We start from the raw sequence: 22,682 nt of genomic DNA, 5'->3' as shown, positions 1-22,682 counted from the left end.
ATTCACCCACGTCTATCTATCCATCTCTATCTATCTATCTATCTATCTGTTTATCCATCCATCCATCCATCCATCTCTATCTATCTATCCATCCATCTCTATCTATCCATCTGTCTGTCTGTCTGAATATTGAGCTTGGAGTGTCGATAGATTGTCATTGGATTCAGTCTGAAAAACTGCTTAGCATTCACAAAAGATCTAAAGACTCGCCAAAGTGCTTCAGCTGTCTTGTTCCCCCGCTGTGAGAGTTTCTCCTCCTGATATACAGCCTGATGCTGCTGTGTTTGCTCTTGGTGTTGGTGTGGTTAATCAATGAGTTGCCGGCGGAGGGGAAAAGCGCTTTCTTCTCACCGTTAATCATTTACTTAGCTCTCGCTCATGCTTTCAGCACAAGTGGATGGTTCACATTGAAGTCAGCAACTTCTTGCGCACATCTGTCCTCCAGACAACCTCTGGACCGGCTTGCGAGTAGATATGCTGGTTCGCACGTCATTTATTTCCTACATGCATGGGCTTTATAAACAAATGTGAGCTTCAGATCATTTTATTTTATATATAACATTTTTTTTTTTTTTTTTTTTTTTCCAGGAAAGGCAATTTCAGTCAGCTTATTGACAGCCTGAATATAAGTGCATGGCCACTGCCTCAAAATTCACATCAGGACATACATAATTACACAAGCATCAAAACTCTATTCGAGAACTAATTTACACCATTCCTCACAACAAGTTGCCAATCCTGTCATATAAACCCTGTCGTTTGAGAGTCTAGCTTAAAATAATGTAGACATGCTATGCTTTGAAACTGGTGCAAACAGATTGTCAACCACCATGCTGACAGTAAACAGACATACATATTCCAGCTGTTTCATATTAATAGTTACTTAACATTCATTCACATTACTGGAATTTAGCGTTGCAGGACACCAAACAAACAGTAATCGCACCTTAAGACTGTAACAGCAAGCAATGAGTAACAGATTTCATTTGTAGCTTATCTCAACATATAGAAACTCCCATAAATCTGTGTGACACCATCTTCTAACTAGGCACAACATTACATTTATAACCATAAGTTAATTTTTCCACATTGAATTTTTCCAGGCAACCACAGCCAGTCGGAACATATTTGACGTTTAAAGATTAAGTGTGTAATTTCTCCACGACTGGCATTGCCAAATGGCAAAAATTACTATCAAATAACTATTTTCAAACAGGTTTCCTAAACATTCACTTCATCTGCAATTGGTCAAAAAAACAGATAGTCCCGCCCCCAATTCAAGCTTTTGGTCAATACAGCCAATCTTCCTATGTCGAGCTGGTCGGATCAAATTTTACAAACTTACAAACGGTGTTGTTCTTATCATATTAAGTTGAGTCATATTGAGACATATTATGTGTAGCATGATTTTGGACCAATGAGATTTCATTGTGGGCGGGGCTATCCAGAGCCACACTGCAGAAATATAATCAAGTGACAAAATGCTGCTTGTCACGGTTGCAGCTGGTTAGGACACGGTGTTGCGGATCAGGTTTCTTGAACAAAAAAAAGGAATAAACAAGCTCATACAAAAATAATAATTATTATAATAGTAATATAAAACAATAGTGTTTATATAATTTCATATTTGTACAATTTAACCGCATTTACACAGCCAGCATACTCTAATGGGTAACACTTGCAATTACTTTTCCAACCCATTGACTTTGCTGGCGATGACAAGCATTCTTTCCATCTGCGATGCTTTTTGAACATCTTATTTGTGAGGATCGATCCCTCTGAAGGACAAAACGTTTGGTAGTTCCCCACACAAGCCTCTCTGTTTTGATCAGTCTTGATTTTGAGAGTTGGCTGGTATGAAACGTTTCCTCCTGCTTGCGTTTCTGTGCTAGAACGGCCCAGGCTGAACTCCTCAGTCTCTGAGCCTGCAGAGTTTATGAGTCAAAGGAAGCAGAGAAATATAGAGGTCCTCTGTGAAAATAGAGGTCCAGGTGTTCTCTACTGTCAGCGTTTTTTGAAGGACCGAACAGTTTGTTGTGGAGGAACTGTTGGGGGGGTGCATGGTTCTTCAGGTTCAGACTCTCTTAAGAAGACAGAGTCCGGCTCGGAGGAGCACGTGGAACTTCGTTCATTCAGGATGACCTGAGAGTACATGGGCTCCAGGGGCACACAGAGGTCCAGATACTCCTGAAGGGAAACACATACGTTAATAAGTAATTCTCATAATGCACTGGAATGAGAATGAGAACAGTGAACATTGTCATCCAAGTTTGCGGTGTAGGATGCTTCAATTTTGAGCCAAAGCCTTAACAGAGTTGCCCACGATGCGGATTTCAAATCAGTTACTTTACAGTTGTGAGGATTCATTTTGAGTAGGATGCTGAGTTGAAAAGTAGCTACCTACGCAGTCTGCTGGCCTTACCTGATTGGACATCATGGACAGAGTGCGATCAAGGTCTTCTACCAGCTGTTTAAAAGTTGGCCTATGCGTGGGAACCGCATGCCAGCAGTCTTTCATCATCAGGTATCTAAAAAAAAAAAGAAAAGAAATTGCATAAGTCATTATGTAAAGACAACCTGAAATAATTTATTTTCTTATTAAATGTTATTGTGCACAGTGCATTAGTGCATTTCATTATAAAGAAAAATATTTGAATTACTGCTAAAGTAACCAATATTGGAAAAAATATTAACTTTTGTGTGCCACATTTTTTAAAGATTTATTTATTCAAATAATAATAATAATAAATACATTTTAAATATAATTATATAATTAATTAAAACTAAATTAATAATAATAATAATAATAATAATAATATGTAATTGTTTCACTTTTCACATTTATTTTAATAATAATGCATTTATGTATTTATTTTAATAATAATAATAATAATATTATTGCTACTAAAATAAATAAATATTAAAATAAATACAATTAAACAGTATATTTCTAGTTATTTGTCATTATGGAAGTTAAATTTCTTGTGAATTACATTTTAATACAAGTTTTAAAAAGTTTTTATTTAATTAAATTCAGAAGCATTTTTAGTTGCGAATTAAAATATCTGAACGAGCCATTTTATTACTAAGGTAAGGTAATTAATAAGGTAACCAAGAGTGGAACATTTTTTATTATCATTATAAAAGCAAACAAACAAATAAATTATATAATATTTTTCACTCAAAAATATGTCACTACGAAAGGTTAATTAGGTTAACAGCATTGAAAACAACTGGAAAAATACGCTAGCCGTGGCGAAAAAAAATGCTTTGGTGGACACATGGCCTTAATCACTAATTAAAATATGTGAAAGGGCCGTACAGCTCCTGAGTGCAGGCTGAGGGTCTGTCCATGCGATGACCTTCTCGCAGGAGCTTGAAGAGCTCTTCCACAGGGACTCCGGGATACGGCGAGCCCCCCAGAGTGAAGATCTCCCACAGAAGGACCCCAAAAGACCACCTACAAACCCGAGAGCACTTCATCAGTACCGAGACATAACCAAGAAACAGAACTTTTATAAAGTGAAAGCATTGATGTGAGGATGGAATGGAAAACAAATGAGCCATCTTACACGTCACTTTGATGTGTGTAAATCCTGTCAAACAAAGCCTCAGGTGCCATCCATTTGACAGGCAGCCGGCCCTGAAGAAGAAATAAAGATGTTCACTTGTCATAAATTGAATATTTGGACTATAAATATGACTGTTTGAAGAACTGACTGCTTACATTTGTAGTCTTCTTGTAGTAATCTATGTGATGAACGTCCCGGGCCAGACCAAAGTCTGCTATCTTCATTACATTATCCTCTGTTACAAGTACATTGCGTGCTGCCAAGTCTCTATGGATACACTGTTGAGGAGTGCACAAAGACCAAAATATTTATTTCAGCCCACCCTTTAAAGAAATCATGAAATCGAAAGCGTTGTATGATTCTTTCTTTTTTTTATTAAAAAAAGACTAAATAATGGGACAACAATACCTTTTTGGATGCCAGGTACTCCATGCCACGAGCCACCTGGTAGGCACAGGAGACCAAGTCTTTAATAGACATGCTCTCGACAGAAACCTGGTCCGGATTGTAACAGTACTCCATGCCAAGCGGTCGGCGGGCACGCAGGTATTCCCGCAGGTTTCCTTTAGAGGCGTATTCCACAATGACATAAAGAGGGCCTGGAGGAAGGAGATATCAAACAAACATTTCCAGATGTTCCAGCATCTTCAAATGCCACATGACTGGAAGAATCCTCAGATGGGCTCTTACCATCCTGGGTACAAGCTCCGAGCAGGTTGATGATGTTCTTGTGTTTTCCAATCATCTTCATCATCTCCATCTCTGAGATGAGGTCTGACAGGTCCTTCTCAGTGGCGTCAGCTAATAAAAACATGCAACATGTTGATGAGGTCTGGTTCTACGCAAGTAAACATCTGATAAATAAACAATAAACTGTTGGTCTTTTTGGTGGATTTTAGTCCATGTCTGTTGGCTCTACACTCCCAAAAGTCATTTTCTTAATCAGTATTTTTGTCTGATTTTCCAGGAAATAAATAACTAAAAGGCCCATTCACACCAAGGACTATAATAATGATAAAGATTGTAATAAGATTATAATAAGTCCTAAAGATTGTCTAAAAAGTCCACACAACAACTATAACAATAACTGCACTGAAAAACGATATTGTTGAAATCACTTTCAGAACGATTTTTCCAGCGGATGAACGATAAAAGCATTGACAGCCAATCAGAATCCATCCTACTTTAAAGAGCTCAAGCATTTAAAGCAGCAGATGATAAACTGCAACGCACTTATAATAAACAGAATAATGTTCTTTGTTGATCTGGATGCTAATATAGTTATTTTTATAGTTATTGGTGTAAATGGGCATTAAACCTTAAAATAAAGAGAATACATTGTATTATATTATTAAACATGATTATTAGAATTAAAATAAATTTGATTATTTTAGAAAAATATTATTCTGGATATATAAAATAAATAAATAATAAAAATATAAAATGAAATAAAAATCAATTTGCCAATGGTGTATGAACAATTAACTTAATTCAAGATATATTTCAAATCAAGTAAGAGTATAAAGAAAATGTACACAATTTTTCTCTAAATAAATTTACCTTGTTTTAAGACTTTTTGCAGAAAAACACGACAAAACACTTTTTTTTGCAGAGCAATATATTCTGGTCACTCCTTCAATGTAATGAGTTTTTGTAACTTTATCACTAATCAGTCAGATCCCTTAGAATCTTCTTCAAACCATTTAATGGTGTCTTTTAGGCTGTTAATTTGCAAAACCACATACATTTCAGCATCTTCACAGCAACTTTAGTTATTCGGTTGGGCTTGTCCTTGTCCACTCCAATGGCTTCACCCATCACCACCAGACCAAAGCAGCCTTCTCCCAGAGGTTTCCCAAGTACTAGCCTGTAACAAAAATACAGATGAACAAAATTGCAAAATGATATCCAAGTTAAGAAAATTAAGTTAGAGAAGTTCAACTTTCAAGTGAGCAGTGGTCGTACCTCTCTCGGGGCACCTCCCAGCACGGGTCCTGGGGCAGCTCGTACTCAGAGACCCCTGACAGCATGGGGGTCCCACTGGAGGACAGTCGTGAAGGACGGACCAACATCACACCAGAGTTCAGAGACGAACTGGATTCCACCGACACCTGTAGGCCGAGGAAGCAGAACAGGTATTTTTAAAGGCCTTAAGATGACACAAGGGTCTTTCTTTAAACAGCATATTGCAGGTAAAAAAAAAATCTAAATGAATATATAACCGTGTATGAAAATATCATGCAGGATTTAAAATGTTTTAAAACGACACAAGGACACCAATTTAGTAGATAAAGTGAGCGTTTCTTTGACTGCTCGTAAAAAGCGCTTTTTTTCAACATCGCGTCATTTTACGTCACAAGAGGGAAATGTGTGCTGTGCTCTGCCGCAGCTCAGTGCAGAGTAGGTTGGTATTCAGTAAGAGCGGTCGTGAGTCTTCAGTAGTTTTTGTATTTCAATTTATCATCGTCATGGTAAATTATTGTGTTTGTGGAGCTTGCAAAAACTCCAGCCTGTCAGGACATCGAGTCCACCGGTTTCCTAACAAGAAAAGGGACGGTGCTATCTTTCGTGCCTGGGCGTGGTTTGTGCAGGTGAAGATCGGCTTCGGAAAACGAAAACTGAGCTACTCATCTGTGTTTGTGTGGACCGTTTATCAGTTTGGACCAGTGCAGCGCAAGCCTGATCAAGCAACACTGTTACTGCGAGATCCAGTAAATAAAGCATTTGAATTCACCACTGAAGTAATAACATCGCTGCAAGATCTAGTGAGAAATATTCACATTTCTCCGTTATTAACGGATCAAACAGCGCTGACGTGGAAACCAGGAATAAACTGTGCAATGAATGAACTATCCAGTGTCCACAGATCAGCAACATTCACCATGGATTTACTGTAGTAACACTACTGTCTGCAACCATGGACGTTTGACAGGAATAGTAGGATAAAATGCTTTCAATTTACATTACGTCGGTTTTATTTTGACATTATGAATACAATTGCTGCCCTCAAATGTTAATCTGAACTAAAATAAACCTTTGTTTATAGCCTACTACCAATATTCCATTTCATTTTGTCCAAGGAGCTGTTTTCTTTTATTTGCTTCTAAGAAGAGTCAAGTATAGCTCCATCATTGCTCAAAGTAAAAAAATATCATATTTATGATGTTAGTTTTAATAAAATAAAAACATTAATTCAAGGAAATTTCAAGGAAACGTATCTATAAGCTAACACTGGTCTCTCACCAAGACACCTGCCCTGTTCTTCACTATCTCCTCACACCACAACTCAATTTGTCTCCTCTGACCGTTGTTCTGTCTAACATTAATCCTGGCCTGTCCCTGCTTTCTTGGCTGCCTAGCAGGCTCATAATTGTATAGCTGTGGTCCGTCATACGAGTAAGTATGAACAATTTCCTCAGCGTCCGAAACGTCATGCGATCCATTATTTCCCTGTTGTTTGAATCGACCTCTCCCTCGTGCTACGTCACGCCCGCCACGCCCATTTTCAGATGCGGAAGTAAAATTTTCTCACAAAAACGACTCCAGAAGCCACTGTAGCGTATTTTTAAGTTTTTTTTAAAAGAAAATCTAGTTCCTACATTATTTTTCTATACATTGACTCATTGGGTCTTCTAACCTGCAACATGCTCTTTAAGATACCAGTACGTCAAAGCCCTTTTCTGTTACCTGTCTGCGGAGAGGAATGCTTTTGGCCAGCTTATGGACGGCCAGCTGGCTGTTGAAGTCGCTCTTCTTGGAGGAGCTGCGGACTTTGACGATGGTGGCGATTCCTACCATGAGGAAGATGAGGAAGAATCCCACGCAGTAGATCAACACCTCCAGGTAGGACTGACTGGGAACTGCAGAGGGAGCGATGGGTGCTTATGGGGCAAACACAACGCTATGGTCAGTAACCAAAACTAGATTTATACCTCTTCTGAAGAATGAGAATGTTGCTATGGGGTTTTAAATATTTATCGGGCTGTTGCTGTTAAGAAATATTTCTCTGAAAAAGTAAAAAAAAAATATATATAATAGTGATGGCTGGCATAGAAAACAGCATTAATAAGGTTGAATCCACTTATACAGTTTCAACTGACATCAAAAACACCTCTGTTACTGTGTCTACAGCATTAAACAGTGCTTTGGACTGACACACACTGGTAGATGCTGGTGACAGGCACACACGCACACGTATCCACACATACACACACACACACACACACACTGAGCTCTGTTTTATTTCAACCAGTGCATTTGACACTATTGGCACTGAGAAGAGAGCACAAGCTCCCTTTGTTGCCACATAATGGCTCCTTTGTGGAGTAGTATTTCGCCCCACATTCTCCACCGGCATGAGGCTGCAGTCGTCCCATGCACAAGTATGAAATGGAAACATCCTGGCCAAATTGTCCTGGGAGGCCAAAGAGACACATAACTACACCTGATGGGTTGTTATTAAATTAAAGCATCGTATATATAGATTTGAGCTGTTCTCTGTGGTTGAAATAAAACAAAGTCTCCAGAAGATAAGGAACCTAATTTTTGTGGTGCTTGATCATTAACAACTTCATATATTTTAATGATGCAGTGATAACGCACACCTAGTCACAATTAACTCAGATTATAGTTAATGAAATGATAAAGCTGTTCCAAAATTATACTGTTACCCATATGGCATTTTAAGGCATCCTAATCATGCTCCACACACAATGGTGGTTAAAAATTATGCTGCCTTATAAGTTAACTCATTTTTGATGAATTCTAAGGCTGCATCACATGCATTCTTTCCAAAGAAGGCAATCCCATTATGCATTGCGACTAGCTTGGTCAAAATAAATAATCCCAGATGGTGCACAAGTTGAGGAAAATGTTATAAATATGTTGATATTTCAATCAGTACAAAAAAAGTATGAATAAAAATAGTTCAATTGACTATTTTAGCCAATATTTTTCCTGTGCCATTTATTTTAATTAGAGCAGAGGTTCTCAACCGGTGGCCCTCAGCAAACTTCCAAAGGGGTCCTCAAGATGACTTAAAATGATTAAAATAAGACATAACAAGCATTAAAATAAGCCCAAACAGCAACAAAAATAAAAGATATTTCTTATTTTAATTCACCCCCTCAAAATATTTTATTCCCTTCGAAGAACCACGGTCTTGATATATAGCCTAATTTTAAAAGTGTGATTACTAGACCTGGAAAAGTCATGAAAATTAAAAAAAAGTCTTGAGCTTTAATTAATAAAACTGCGTAACATTTTTATAATGAATATACTTTTTTTGTCATCTCAAGCTCTAAAATTGCAATTTCTAGTGGAAGTGATAGCAAAGTGATTGCAAATTTGTGGGGTGCAAGAAGTCATAGCCCATATTGAGTTTTCCAAATATGCTACTTATGAGGTTCAATCACAGTTAGGATGCTGCCTTAGAACACCAAGATAGCTTGCTAGATATTCTCGTATCATAGTCCGCTTACTCTCAGAATGAACATAACTGATTTAATCGGAGTAAAGGTGACTTGGTGTGCACTAACCGCTCATTAAAAATACAAAGATAGCAGGACAGAGTGAGAAAACAAGGAATTTAGAGGAAGAAAAGAAGAAGAGGTGAAACAGTGCCATAACTGGTGTCATTTGCCAGGTCAATGGGAAGTAAAACCTACTGAGGGAACCTTAGTAATATAATACTTCTATAGGGGAAGATGTCACTAAAATCCAAATGTTTGGTCTACTCGTCATGCTGGTGCCACGCATGGGTGGTTTTGCACCTGTGGACGGCCACACACGTTCCCATAAAACACCTCACCCTTTGTCAACGGTGCAAAAGATACACCGGCTAAAGTGACAGCTGAGTAAATGCTCTTTGACTTAAATGTGGTTCACCTGAAACTGGCAATTGACACAAACAAATGGGCACTGTTGGGAGTGATGGACGAGAAGGAAAGGTCTTGAGAGGACAGGAAAGAGTCGCCGGATACCTTTGACAACGGTCAACCATGCTGAATGATGGGAGATCCCGATAGAATTGCCCGCCAAGCAAGTATACTCCCCAGCATCCTCAAAGGACACATTCCTCAACTGGAGCACCTCCATCTCCTTGTCGGTGGTGTTGAGGCCAGCCGTCTGGAAGAGAACGAGAAAAGCAGACCCGAGGCCCAAGACGTGAGGGGAAAGGAGGAGGAAGCGGGACCACATTGAGCTTGGGGAGTTGTTGTTTTTGGTTGTTTTAAAAACCAGTTAGACGCTCCCAAAGCTCAGAAAGCCACCTGAAACCTTTCCATCACCTGTAGAGAGACCAAATATCACTGCCCAGCACCATCACCACCAGTCTACCTCCACCTACATCAGGCAAGCCACATGGAGAGTCTCTCCAGTAAGACCCAATCCATAGCCAAGGAATTATTGACATTGTTTGGGTCAACTGGAAGTTTCCATGGCATTATTGAATAGGAAAACCCAAAGCATGAGAGAAACCCAAAGCAAAAACCTCTACAGAGTTCATTTCAGACTAGCCTGTGATCAAGTTACCTTGTCTAAGGACAGTTAACCAGGCTGACTGATTGGCTTCTCCTATATAATTGGACACTTTGCATATATACTCGCCGCCCTCTTCTTCTGTGATATTGTAGAGTGTCAGCACCTGGGTGTCCGAGCTATTGACCCCCGAGTGCTGGAGACAACAAGAGACCAAATTCATGACATCCAGTCCCCAATCCACCACATCCTAATATGTGTGGATCACTTATACGAAACCGCTGCATACAAGTCGGACTTGAGAAAATTGGCTGCGTTTCATCGTAAAACCTTTACCTTTAGGACGCGTACGTAAGGGAGTCCATCAGGTCCCAGTTGGCTTCCGTTCACCAATATGTGTTTGAGCCACTGGATGTGAGGTTGGGGATCGCTGAAAACCTTGCATACAAACTCTACGTCACTGCCAACCACAGCCGTTCGGTTTGCAGGGAGACCAGCATACAGGATGGGCCTGTGAGGTGATCGCTCTGCAATATACACAAGGGGGTTTTGTAAGGCTTGAATTTAATTGCAATATTTATTCTTGAACTGCCACTGGTCGAGACTGAGACGTGACTGACCCACTACATCCAGCTGATAGGTGTGATTGATGCTTCCGTATTCATTCTCCACCAGGCATGTGTAGTTGCCCTTGTCTGAGGGCACCACAGACTCCATGATTATGGTCCACATGTGTTCCCGCAGCTGAGAATGGAAAATAAATAAATATTCTTTAAAATAGATTCATAAAATTTTTATTTTGAATATATACATTGTCCAAACAAAAGAAAGTCACCGTTTGGATTAAATTGGAAAATGCTTGAGAGTCAATGATTGGATAATTGCATGTTAAATGTTTGGCAACACTTCTTCTAACCATAATTGATGGAGCATGTAGTTGATGACAATGTCATGCTCCCTCAAAACCATTCTTTCACAGTTTGAGCCTGATGAATCTTGACATTGTTATCCTGGAATATGGCCATGATGTGTCTTCCTACATGGTTGTTTAAGAAATGAAAAGCTACACACTCCATCAATTAGGGTTAGAAGAACTAACCCTAACTAACCCTAATTGATGGATTCACACAATATATATATATATATTTGTGTGGGGTTTTTTTTTAGTGATAAATCAGGGTTTGAATCAGTTCATTGAAACAGATTGATTTTAAAATGGATCATGATTATGAAACTGATTCACAGAAATGAATCAAACTTACAAATGGACATTTTTGCTTAAAGAAACGGTATTTCGCCCCCCTTAGTTGGAAATGGCTGATGTAACAAAATCTTGAATCTTGAAATTGGCAGCAAAATATTTTGTGCATATTCAGTATATCACAAAGCCTTAATCACTACGGCTATCTACTCGTAACCAGACCTCTCATGTTGCCTGCATGTTTAAATCAGGGTGTGTGTATTCAGGTGTCGGGTTCAGGGTGTCGAGATTCAGGCTGTGATTTTGGCCTATTGTGAGCTGAGGTTTCAGCTTTCCTTCTCTCGGCTCAGGTGCAGAGTAAATGAGGGTTGTATGTCCCACATAACAGTGATATCACAACAGAAGTCAGCTACTGAAGTCTTCTCATGTGCAAACGTAGCCTACCTTGTAGCCCCCGATGCGCTGGTCTCTTTTGAACTCTTTTCCATTCTTGAGCCAGCGTAGTTTCGGAGTTGGGTTTCCCTCGGCCTGACATCGGAATTTCACCGTTCTGCTGGCCGGAACGGCATGAAGCTTTTTTTCCATCTTTTCAGGCTGAGCCCAGTGAGGTGCCATCGCTAGAGAGAAAATATGGTATTTAAAGCTACACTGTGTAGGATTTTCTCCCATCTAGCGGTGAAATTGTTTATGACTACCAACTTTCTAGCCCCTCCCATTCCGAGGGCGTTTTAACTCCTACGGTGGCCGTATTATTTCAAATCTGCCGGCAGTCGCGAGTAATCTCCCCCTCGCATTCGCCACGGTGCCACTGAGTGTAAAAACGCGAAAGGCGAAGCTTGAATTTCCAGGTATGTCCCTCTTTGGCTAATGTATTTTCAAGATGGAGGCGCAACATGGCTGCCGCCATTCAAGCGACTCGCTCGTATGTATTATAAATGGCAGATTCTACGCTTACGAGAATACTTGATTAGTTGGTAGAAGTAATTACACATTAATGAGCACATATCATTTTGAAAGAACAAAGTGTTTTTTGCTAAGAATCAACTTAAAAAAAATTACACAGTGTAGCTTTAACAAAACAAACATTTCATAATTTGATTTTCTTCCTGAAAAAGAGAGCGCATGCTTACGTAAGAGCTCCTGGCTACTTGACGGCTTGTTCTCTTCTGACGATGACTCATCGTCGTCTTCATCCTCGGAAGACGCTACTGCGTGACCTGTGACACAGTCGAGAGAATAAAATCATACAGCCGTCCATAAAGGTCAGAATGTAGCTATTTCACCATGCGCAATTTCAGACGTCACAACTTCAGCAAAACAAATACAGATTTATTTATTTGTCTGTCTCTCCACTAGAATCCTGGCCAGGGAGCAAAGAATAGCAGCATATTAAGAAAGGAGAGGTTTGCAATGCTTTTAATTTTTTATTCACAATACTGTGCCACATTTTGCAGTCTTGCTTGATAAGGTTAGTGAACGGAATAAACGCATCCGCCCTTCACAGAGCGCCGGACAGTGAGAGCGCATGAGTCACCGCAGGCTCCGCTCCAGATCCATGCCCACGCTCGAATCACACAGACGCAAACACGCACACACACACAAACTCACTCTAGGGAGCTGTCTAACAAATTCACCACTGAACGCCTGACACATTCCACAGCTGAACAGGGAGAAAAGACCTCACAAAGCCTCAGTTGCTCATCTATGACAACAATACGACCTCAAAAAGCAAATGAAATGAAAGTGACTTGTCACTTGTTTTCTTGTTCATTTGCTTAGAAAAGTAACAGAACTACTTTCTTCAACAAGCCACATCATTTCAGATATCATTCATGTCCATAGCACAAACGGTGAGGGACAAGTCAGGGGTTTTAAAAAAAAACACCATCAGCCATACCCCCCAAAAAAGAACAAAAGGTGTAATTTGCAGAGAAATTTGTTTCTTCGATATAAAAAAAAGCTCATCCTCTCTAAGCTCCTACCTGTCACATTAATGATGAAATAAGCAGTGGTTGCCCAGAAAGCTCTGGACAGTGCAGGAGTAAAGCCCAGAGTCTGTCGGCTTTACTGACCCGATCTCCAGCTGGCCCCCGTTCACCCACATGTGGTCTCCATTCAGCAATGCAGCGTGGTCTCTCGTCCAGATGACCCCTAGGCCTACAATCAGGGTCTCGTCTTGAGCCAAGCACTGCAGCACCAAACGCTCCCCGGGGAACAATGTGTACAGCTCCATTTTCACCTCTGCTCGGACTAGTGGTGGAACAGAAGACCAGCATGGAATGTTTGGCAAAGGGGGCGCTGGATCAAAACCGGCATTTCAAAACAAAGTGTGAGACAAGAGACAACGCTGGTCCAGAGGAAACTGAAGAACCACTAAACTTAAATAAGGGCCATGACTAACAAAAAGAGGCATGAGTTTGTAAAGCACTATGGAGAAAGACAACTACATATGGAATGCTTTAAAAAAACAAAACACAAAACACAAACTAATGAAATTAGTTTAAAGAAACTCAGTATAAGAAAACTGATGCCACAAAGTCAAAAAAGATGAAAAAGTTATGCAAGTCAGATATCCGGAAATAACAATCAAGACCACATGTGGGGAATATTTTAACCTAAAATTAAAAGAAAATAATTATTATATTTTGGGTAAAGGAAATTAAGGAAATTACTTTTTTTTGCATTATGACATTTTCATGAATATTTAGCACATTTCAATTAAGCAAATTCCAGTTATGCCAAAATAACAATATCTTTCGACTGATATCATGATTTACAATAAGAATGTAAAATTGTTTTTGAAGTGCAATGGGGCCCAGGGTCTTTATCATGAGATTCCCCCATGAATTCAATATTGCACTCTGCTCAAACACTTTGAATCAAAAACGCAATCCTGTCAGGAAGAAATGCTATTCTTCCTCTACAAAAGAATGGGAAGTTCTGAGGTTAAAAATGAAACAGTTTAAAGATTAACCTCCTGTGACCCACTACACTTATTAGGACTGAGTTTCAGTACACACAAACAAAAGCCAAAAACAAAAACCCTGACGCCAGAGCATACTGCAGTTCCCATTCAAAGAGACCCCCCACCAACCTTAAGTCACCTTAATTGTCAAACAAACTAATCCTTCCCTTTTGTCCTCCACAATGTTTCCTGACAATGCGAGTGGATCCGTAAGAGATGGAAGGGGGAAAGAGAGTCAGTTTGGAGAGACAGAGAAGAGCCTGTAACAGCAGGTTCCTCGGCTAGTTGTCATGGAGATCTCACTTGAGCCAACTGGAGGTATTTCCTGGATCACAGGCCCCTTAATCCCAGCAATGAAACGGGACGAGAGGGGGGTGGGATCAACTTTCGTTTCAGCCTAATTTAACAAAAAAACAAAAAAAAGCATGCCGAGAAGGAAAAGTAGAGGCTGGGGGAGATGCTGGACTTGAAATGAGGGCTGATGCCTTATCGTATATACTTTCATTAATTTTATTTTAAATCATTCCAATCACTTACTAGAGCAGAAACAGGACACACACCGACACCATAAACCTCACATTTACAAGAAAAACAGGACATATAACTGGAGTTAAAAGGGTTGACAACTCCCAGCATGCCTTTTGATGCCTAAACGTCTGGCTGTTACTATTGTTGCAATTAATCCAGCAAAGATATTTTTAGGAGTCTACCGTTCGTAAATACTTCATAGTCATAGTCTTAGACTGGTTTTGCTTCAAGTGGCAAAAAACCCCCATTAAAATATCAATTTAACCATGAACATTTATAGGCCAAATGAGAGTGTTGTTTTTAAATTACTCTTAAATTTCAATGGTTTCATCAAGTGAACTGGCATTTAATGTAGTCTGGGTAGTACTGTTTTTAGTTGCTATGTATGATTTTTATTTACTAATATTGTTTTTTTTCCCTCTGATCTCAACAACCATTTAAGAACAGACCCATTTTTGGGGTTTAAAAACGAGGCAATCACAATAGCCTTTTAAAAAGGCTAATGTAGTGAATGTTAAGTAAGAATATCTTACAAAGCTATTGCACAAGTTTCACCTAAAAGGGTCTTTTTGCACATATAACAGTGAATAAAAATTTGGTCCTCATCATGCGGGAATTCAAACCATTCCTCTGGTCAAATTGGAAGCAGTTGATAACAGCGCACCACCTATATGGCCGAACGGGGAAACTGTCAAATTAGAAGCACATTTTGTTTACGGAAGAAATTCCACAAAGCAGAAAGAATCATGATTTGTCCCTACGTCATTTGTCCCAGTCTGAAAGACCAAAAAACACAAGCATGATTTCATCGCAATTTAGACCGCTCCGAACTGGCTTCTTGGAGAACCGAAGAGAATGTGTGTTTTTTTTTCCCAGAGGGAGGCGGAGGCCTGACCCATTTGTCTTGGTCAGTCAGTACAGGCTGAAGTGAACAACATCTGTCATCACCTCATTATTCATCCAACGACATCTTTAAAACCCCAAAAGTCGTTTCATTTCAGATCATTACAACCCTTTTAATGAAACAAAGCTTCAATAAAACGATCCTCGAATCCTTATAGCTGTCCTGTCTCTCCGCATCAGCCAGGATTGCTGCTAAGCTCTGGACTTGGCTGGGAATCAATAGAGGAAGTCCTAGTCTGGATGGATTGCTGCTGGGATTTCCTGCCTGGCTAGTAATACTGCTGGGCACCGAGTTACTACAAGAAGTCAATTCAGGCAAGAAGGCAAACAGACAGTTCGATCAAGCCTCACAAACAATGGACCAAGAGTTTATGCAGCAACAGGATATTTGCGATGGCTGTTTTCACATGCAGTTGAGCTCTGCGGCCCACAACCTAGTACAACATATTAGTGTGTTAAGCAACTGTGAATGGACACTGTCGACTTGTATGCAAACATGCATCAATAAGTATGCAGACAATTGAGACTGTAGTGTAAGCGTTGGTGTCAGGCCGTCACATCAACAATTCTGACCGTTCCCCTTACTTACACTAAAAGGTTAAAGCAAATTATCAAACCACTTCATTTCACAACTATCGGGATGATTGACGTATTAAAATTCAGACAGAAATGCTGATAATAATTTTCATGATATGGCTGATAATAGACATATAACATTTTTATACAATTTAACAATTTAACTAAAATGTAAAAGTAAATTCAGACATCAACATAATGCACAGTGTGAAAATGGATATTCATTTTGAGATTTGCTAAAGATAACATTTAACAATGTTAATAAATTATTTGATTCATTCGATTAACTTTAAGTGAGCATTAGGCCCTGTGCACACCTACTATTAATGTGTGTTTTGGTCGATTGGATCACAAGTGTGTGACGCTAAACACAGGTGTAAATGGGGTCTAAAATGTTTTTAGCTTGTCCACTTTCAACAAATTCCAGAGGTAGCGAAAACGCAATCAACCGGATTTCTTTCGTAGTGTAAACGCTCATGTGGTCAAATACATTCGAACAGCTGCAAAAGACATCTACTCTCCGCCAACTGACTTAATGCGTAACCATTATGATTAAACACAATTTAAACTTCATCGGCTGGAGACCCAAGTTTGGTTTGAAGACGAAAAGCGTACCAAGCACAATGTTCTCTCAACATTCCTGATTTCTAACACACATTCACAGCGTTCGGCGTGATCTTGTGGCTGTCAGAGAAGAAATAAAAGCTAATGCTCCCCGTATGTTTCTTTTTTCTCCGGTCGTGTTAATATGTAAATTGTGTGAGCTTATTTCATCCATTAAATCGAAAGATCTGAAAAAAACCCATACATTTACCCCTTCACTCACAGAAATCAGGACAGAAGTGGTTGAAAGTGGTCAAAAGAGATGGATTAAAACACCAGGTGTAAACTGCATCTTAATACCAGGTGTAAACAGGGCCTTAGATGACAGTATAAACGTAAAAAGCTTTTAGAAAGTTAAGGATTCAATGCTGCGCATTCTACCATGATCCATCTGAACCTCTAAGGTTTCAAGAATAGAGTGAAAGACCCCAAATCTCCATGGACGCATAAAGGAAAAGCATCTGTAGTCCTAGAGCACACCAGGCCCTAATGAGTTCCAGCTCCACTAGTTAACTCCACATCAAAAAACAGAGCCGTGACCAGAACTCTGCTGCTACATGAGGTGGAGCATATTGTAAGAGATGATTCATAAATGTGTGTCTATCCTTGAATCACTCAAGTAAAAAATATGCTGCTTTCATCCATTTGTTCGATTTTGCGCCACCTTCGATTAAGCACATCCTGGAAGTGAACACTAGAAAAGGAAAAACTTACCTTGTTCGGTTACTGCGGGACGTGATTGGGCCAAGGGGAGGTGAGCTAGAACAACCCACAAGAGAAGCAAATGCCATGACTTCATCATCCTGAGAGAAGTCATGCCACGGCAGCTGGGCGAAGAGGGTGGGCCGAAACAGCTCATTCACACAGCTGTGGGCAGCGCTGGGCCATCAACACCAGCAGCATAGAGCTACCTGCCAAAAAAGTGAAAGAGAATGTGTACAGGAAATAGTCTAATATGGTGTGCATGAATGCAAATAAGGAAAAAACGAACTTTTCATAGGAATGATCTGGCTTTTTTGAAAAAATTCCATTAAATAACTATGCTAGGGTGCTAGAGAGTTCTGGTTGGTTTGGATGGTTGCTTACACTCTTAAAAATAAAGGTTCTTTATTGGCACATATGACTCCATGAAAGACCTTTAACATCCATGGAAACTTTCCACTGCACAAAAGGTTCTTTATAGCGGAAAAGGGGTTCTATGAAAGAACAGTTCTCTTAAGAACTGTTCACTGAAAGGTTATTTAAGGAACCCAAAATGGTTCTTCTCTTTTGGAACCTTTATTTTTAAGAGTGTACTGGCCCAGCCCAAAGTCTCATATTTAGGTCCCTAGATATGATTAGATCTGGAAAGTTGGAATGATCTTTAGGAGTTGAGTGCATATGTACACCAACACAATGTAAATACCACTGGGAAACTTTCATTTTGGGGACATGTTCATTAAATAAGCATAGCAATCAAATTTGTATTAGTCAAATTTGTAATGGTAAATGCTGACTGCTTATTTAAGTTTGTATGACTTTGTGCATCATTAAAATAGCTACAAAGTTCTTCACACATCACAATTATGATTTGCCAACTCTTAAGTAGGAACCATCCAGAAGGACTAAATAATGCAGTCTTTGTAAGCATAAGAGACTTCTTTCAAAAACATGAAAAAAAATCTTACCGACCCTAAACTTTTGAACACTATTGTAAGTTTCCACTTATAACTATATCAAAGAGCCACAAAACATTAGCCAACTACACTCACGCTTTGCTTACAAAGACCAGACCCCTCTCATTTACTGAAATAATACATCACCTGGCCATAAAGTCCATCTGGCAGTCATTAATTTGACTTCTAAGGCTGCTTCATTGCTATTAAATATTAAGTTTGATTAGCATTGACAACTGTTTATGCATCAATTGACCACACCAGCAGATAAATAATTAAAAACAGTTCTCCTTATTTCAATGCAACAAGCATCCTTTGACATAAAATGTGAATTTAACTGTAAGGAAAAGCTGCAAGCCTACGTAAGACTGTAACAAGAGAACATCACAAATCCAAAACTAATTTAAACATGGTTTTCCCGTACAAGTATGAAGAAAACAGAGGCCCCAAACCCCTCGACCCCTCACCCGACAGCAGCTGCCCCCCTGAGTAGGTGTAGAGAGGCCATCCCGGTGGTGTGAAACACATCTGTTAATGCTGTGCCCCCCTAAGACTGGCCACTTGACACTTGGCTTTCCTTGGGATCCCAGTCACGCCTCCATCCCTGCCAAACGTTTCCCAACAAAAGACCCGTAATCTGGCGGTTGTTGTTGTATCCCCTCCTCCAATAATCGCACTGCAAACCATTTGCTCTCGCACCTTCAACTCTACCCACAATCTGATACAAAACAACTTGGTGCCATATGTTCTGCTCTCATTACTAAAAGAGTGTGGGGAATTAGAGTATTAGTGAATGCAAACAAAGACAAAGTTGTTTCAACTGATAGATTTGCAGCGTGGCGGCATTAGCACCTTCGTTGCATGGCTCAGCCTTGCGCAAGTGCGTTTAAAATACTCGACCGTGATCCATTTTCATCTGGAGTTAAAGTACAGCAACATCCCATTGTGTTAATTGTGATCACCTAATTAGAATGATAAATGAGGGATGTCCATTACTGAGAGCTGTCGTACGGTCTTCATGCCAAAGTAATTCAGCTAAAGTGCGACCTCTTGGCTACATGAAGAGACGGTCGCTCTGCGGTGGGTGGCAAATCCTAAATGCTAGTGTGCAGCAGGTTTATGATAAAGTCATAAACGCAGTTCATTTACCTCACAGGCGCTGTCCATAACTATGTCAAACTAGTGAAATTTAAGAATCTCTTAAACTGATGAGAATGTGGAGGTTTTTTTGTGGTACTTTTCACACATGAAACTGCGGCACGCTGGCGAGATTCAAAGAAATGTTATTGGATAAGCTATAAAAGTGTTTTGCAACAACAGTCACGAAACCGTATAAAAAATGTGTGAAGTTCTAGAGGGATAATAGCTAACACGTTACATAGTTCTACCAGCAGTCTGAAGGATTTTGCAATCACGCTTCATTGCTTGTGCTTTTTCATACTTGATGTACAGGAAACAAGCCATTTCCAATTTTACCACCACAAAAAAAGAAAGAAAGAATTAGCCCTACTACTCTCTAATGTATGGAAACTTGCCACGTAATAAAAAAAAAAAAAGGTCATTGTGACTTTCTCTCACAATTCTGACTTTTATTCTCGGAATTCCGAGTTTATATCACAATTCTGAGTTTATATGTAAACTTGCAATTGGTAGAAAGTCAGACTTGTGGGATATAAACTAAATTGCGAAAAAAACACATCAGAATTGCCAGTTTATAAGTATATCTCTCAATTCTGAGAAAAAAGTCAAATATGAATGGAAGCTTCTTTTTTCTCAGAAAAAAGAAGCTTCCATACGTATAAAACTAAAAACTACATTTTAAAAACATTATAAAAAAATTATGCATGCACATTACAGATTAGCAAATAAATTGAAAATCAAATGTATACACTGCAAATAAAACATAATAAAATTATAAAAAATAATAAATACACTAAAATGATAAATAGTTTTAATTATTTTCATATTTGGCCCTAAATAGCATTGGAGTAACTTCTTACTTGTACTATTCTCTTATGGAAGCTGCTTTTCATGAAAGCATCTTCTAAATGAAGAAACGCAAATGAAGAAACTTCTACTCAACTATCACTATCAAAAGTGGAAAACAGCATTGAACCAGCAGTCCTTTCAGAGCTCTCCACAGTAATGCAAGAGAAGCATTTGAAAAGCCCATTGTGATAATTAAAGGTTGGGGTTTGCTCTGTTCCCTACCCCCCTGAGAGTCCAGCCCGGACCCTTAATTACTATGCTGCTGCATCCATGCATGACATTCCTCAACTCTGTGTTTGTTTTGGGAGATAGTCATGCAATCCACCCCAGGAGGACCCCACCAACCCGGAGCAACCCCCTGCTCGCAACTGCCTGGGTAGTTATCAGGCTTTACACCTGTAATTGTATAGATTAGGGAAGGAAATCCAAGTGAATTATTTTCCCATTTCCCTTCCTATCCACACCTCCGTTGCCTGATGCAAACCAAAAACTCCCCCAAAAATGAAAATAACATTAGAGTGCTCTGCAGTGAAGTTTCACATTAATGTGAGGGAATCATGGAATATCTAAAACTCTGAATATAAAGCTTCAGCTGCATGCAGTGAATATCCAGTTATGCTGAAAGTGATATTGAGAAGATTACCACGAGGAAACCAGTCACAGCGGGTGATTCAAAAGCCTTCTGACCAGGTGCATGGATGCAGCTTGTCTTTCAGCGCATCCAATATTACACATTCAATTTGGATGGACTCCAGTTGACACAGTCGACTGTGGGATTCGGCTGTAACTCAGCACGAGTGCCACAATAATTCAAGATGGGTTCCTAGGGGAGGGGGGTTACGGTTTTGATAATATCAGTTTAATTTATGAATCATCTCTGAAATGAATGCTTAGTCATCCTCAGAGATGCTGACACATATTAGAGAACCAATTCAATGATTCACTCTTGATCAGAAAGTGGCCCTAAAGGTAAACTAGCATAACGGGACTGACTCAATATTAATGGGTTCTTGACTAAAATGTTTAGGCTGACTCAATGAATGTATCTTACCCCCTCAATTCGACAACATAAGTTAGCAAGGGAACATCAGCTCAGTTGTGACACAAACCCCCCTGATTTATCATTAACACAGAAACAGATCACCCTGAAAAGGTTTGTTTCCTCAAGGAACACAATACATCCATAACAAACACTGGACAGACAATGCCACCTAGGGTTTTACAGCTCAAAATAGGTCACTTTTCATATTCATTGATATGCAAATTAAGGGAACACAATGTAGCATTCTTATTCTACTCCTGCTGTGAGCACCTATTCAAGGTTTGTCTCTTCATGAATGTGCAAATACAATGGAAATGAGAATGATTTAATTAAAAAAAAATATACTATAGGCTACATATATGTATATGAGGTTACTTACTATATAAATATAGGCTATAAGAATACTTCTGTATTCACCCCTCTATATAAAATTTGCAAAACACGTCTTAAAAAAAAAGAAAAAGTTTCTTTCAAATATGCAGATATAAAAGCGTCTTAAGATAAAGATCAAGTTTTTCTGTAGTCCTTTTTCTATTGCTAGGGCTTGCAAACCATGTTCTCTTTCATATACATCAATAAAAATTAACATTAGGCTACAAGCATCAGACCTACACGCAAGATGTTGAGGTTCTTCCCAAAGTTAAAAACACTTACCTCTGGATGTTATTCTGAACACTGGGTTGTGTTGAAGTGGACTTCTTCTTGGAGTTATTTTGGTTTGTAAAGCATTACTCCACAACAAGCGATCTCCGAAGAAAATGCCCCACGCTGAAGTGAATCAAAACAAGCCACCCAGCCAGATTTCTCTCGTCTGTTTTTGCAAAAGTAGCGAGAGAAAAAAAAAGAGTCACGTTTAAACTAGCTGAAGCAAACAAAAGGTTTTGGTCCAGGTGCGTAGATGAACCGTGAGAAAACTTCTACGTCTTTGCTGTTTTGGAAGTTTTTCATTCATAAACTCGCACGAGTGTCTCGCGGCATACGAAAATGTACGAGTCAAAATAAAAGTAAACTGCTGCAAGCGTGTTTGTCTTGCGCTTTCTCTGTCGCTCACAGCAGCGCTTCTTCCTCTCGAAAGGAATATGAAGGAGGTTTTTTTTTCTTCGTACCTCCCACTTCCAGGATTTGAGGATTCAAGAATTCCACTGCCCCTTTACACCCCCCACCCACCTCT

The 22,682-nt window shown here is 39.4% G+C and overlaps 1 protein-coding gene across 1 annotated transcript; it reads right to left on the bottom strand.

Annotated features, from left to right (window-relative positions):
• Positions 1-530: 530 nt before the first annotated feature.
• Positions 531-22,682, bottom strand: fgfr1b (fibroblast growth factor receptor 1b). Its single transcript, XM_084104667.1, has 17 exons — positions 22,166-22,682; positions 17,540-17,736; positions 12,381-12,467; positions 11,695-11,867; positions 10,670-10,793; positions 10,386-10,576; positions 9,554-9,698; positions 7,260-7,453; positions 5,538-5,683; positions 5,318-5,439; positions 4,263-4,373; positions 3,981-4,171; positions 3,728-3,850; positions 3,573-3,643; positions 3,323-3,460; positions 2,423-2,528; positions 531-2,187 (listed from the first exon to the last, which is right to left on the bottom strand). Exons 2-17 carry the CDS (start codon positions 17,682-17,684, stop codon positions 2,005-2,007), a joined length of 2,250 nt encoding a protein of 749 aa, XP_083960793.1. The 5' UTR covers positions 17,685-17,736; positions 22,166-22,682; the 3' UTR covers positions 531-2,004.

Source organism: Abramis brama, assembly GCF_963993115.1.
Source record: "Abramis brama genome assembly, chromosome: 25".
NCBI lineage: Eukaryota > Metazoa > Chordata > Actinopteri > Cypriniformes > Leuciscidae > Abramis > Abramis brama.
Note: the sequence above shows the minus strand (reverse complement) of the source record. Positions and strands in the feature narration are given on the sequence as shown.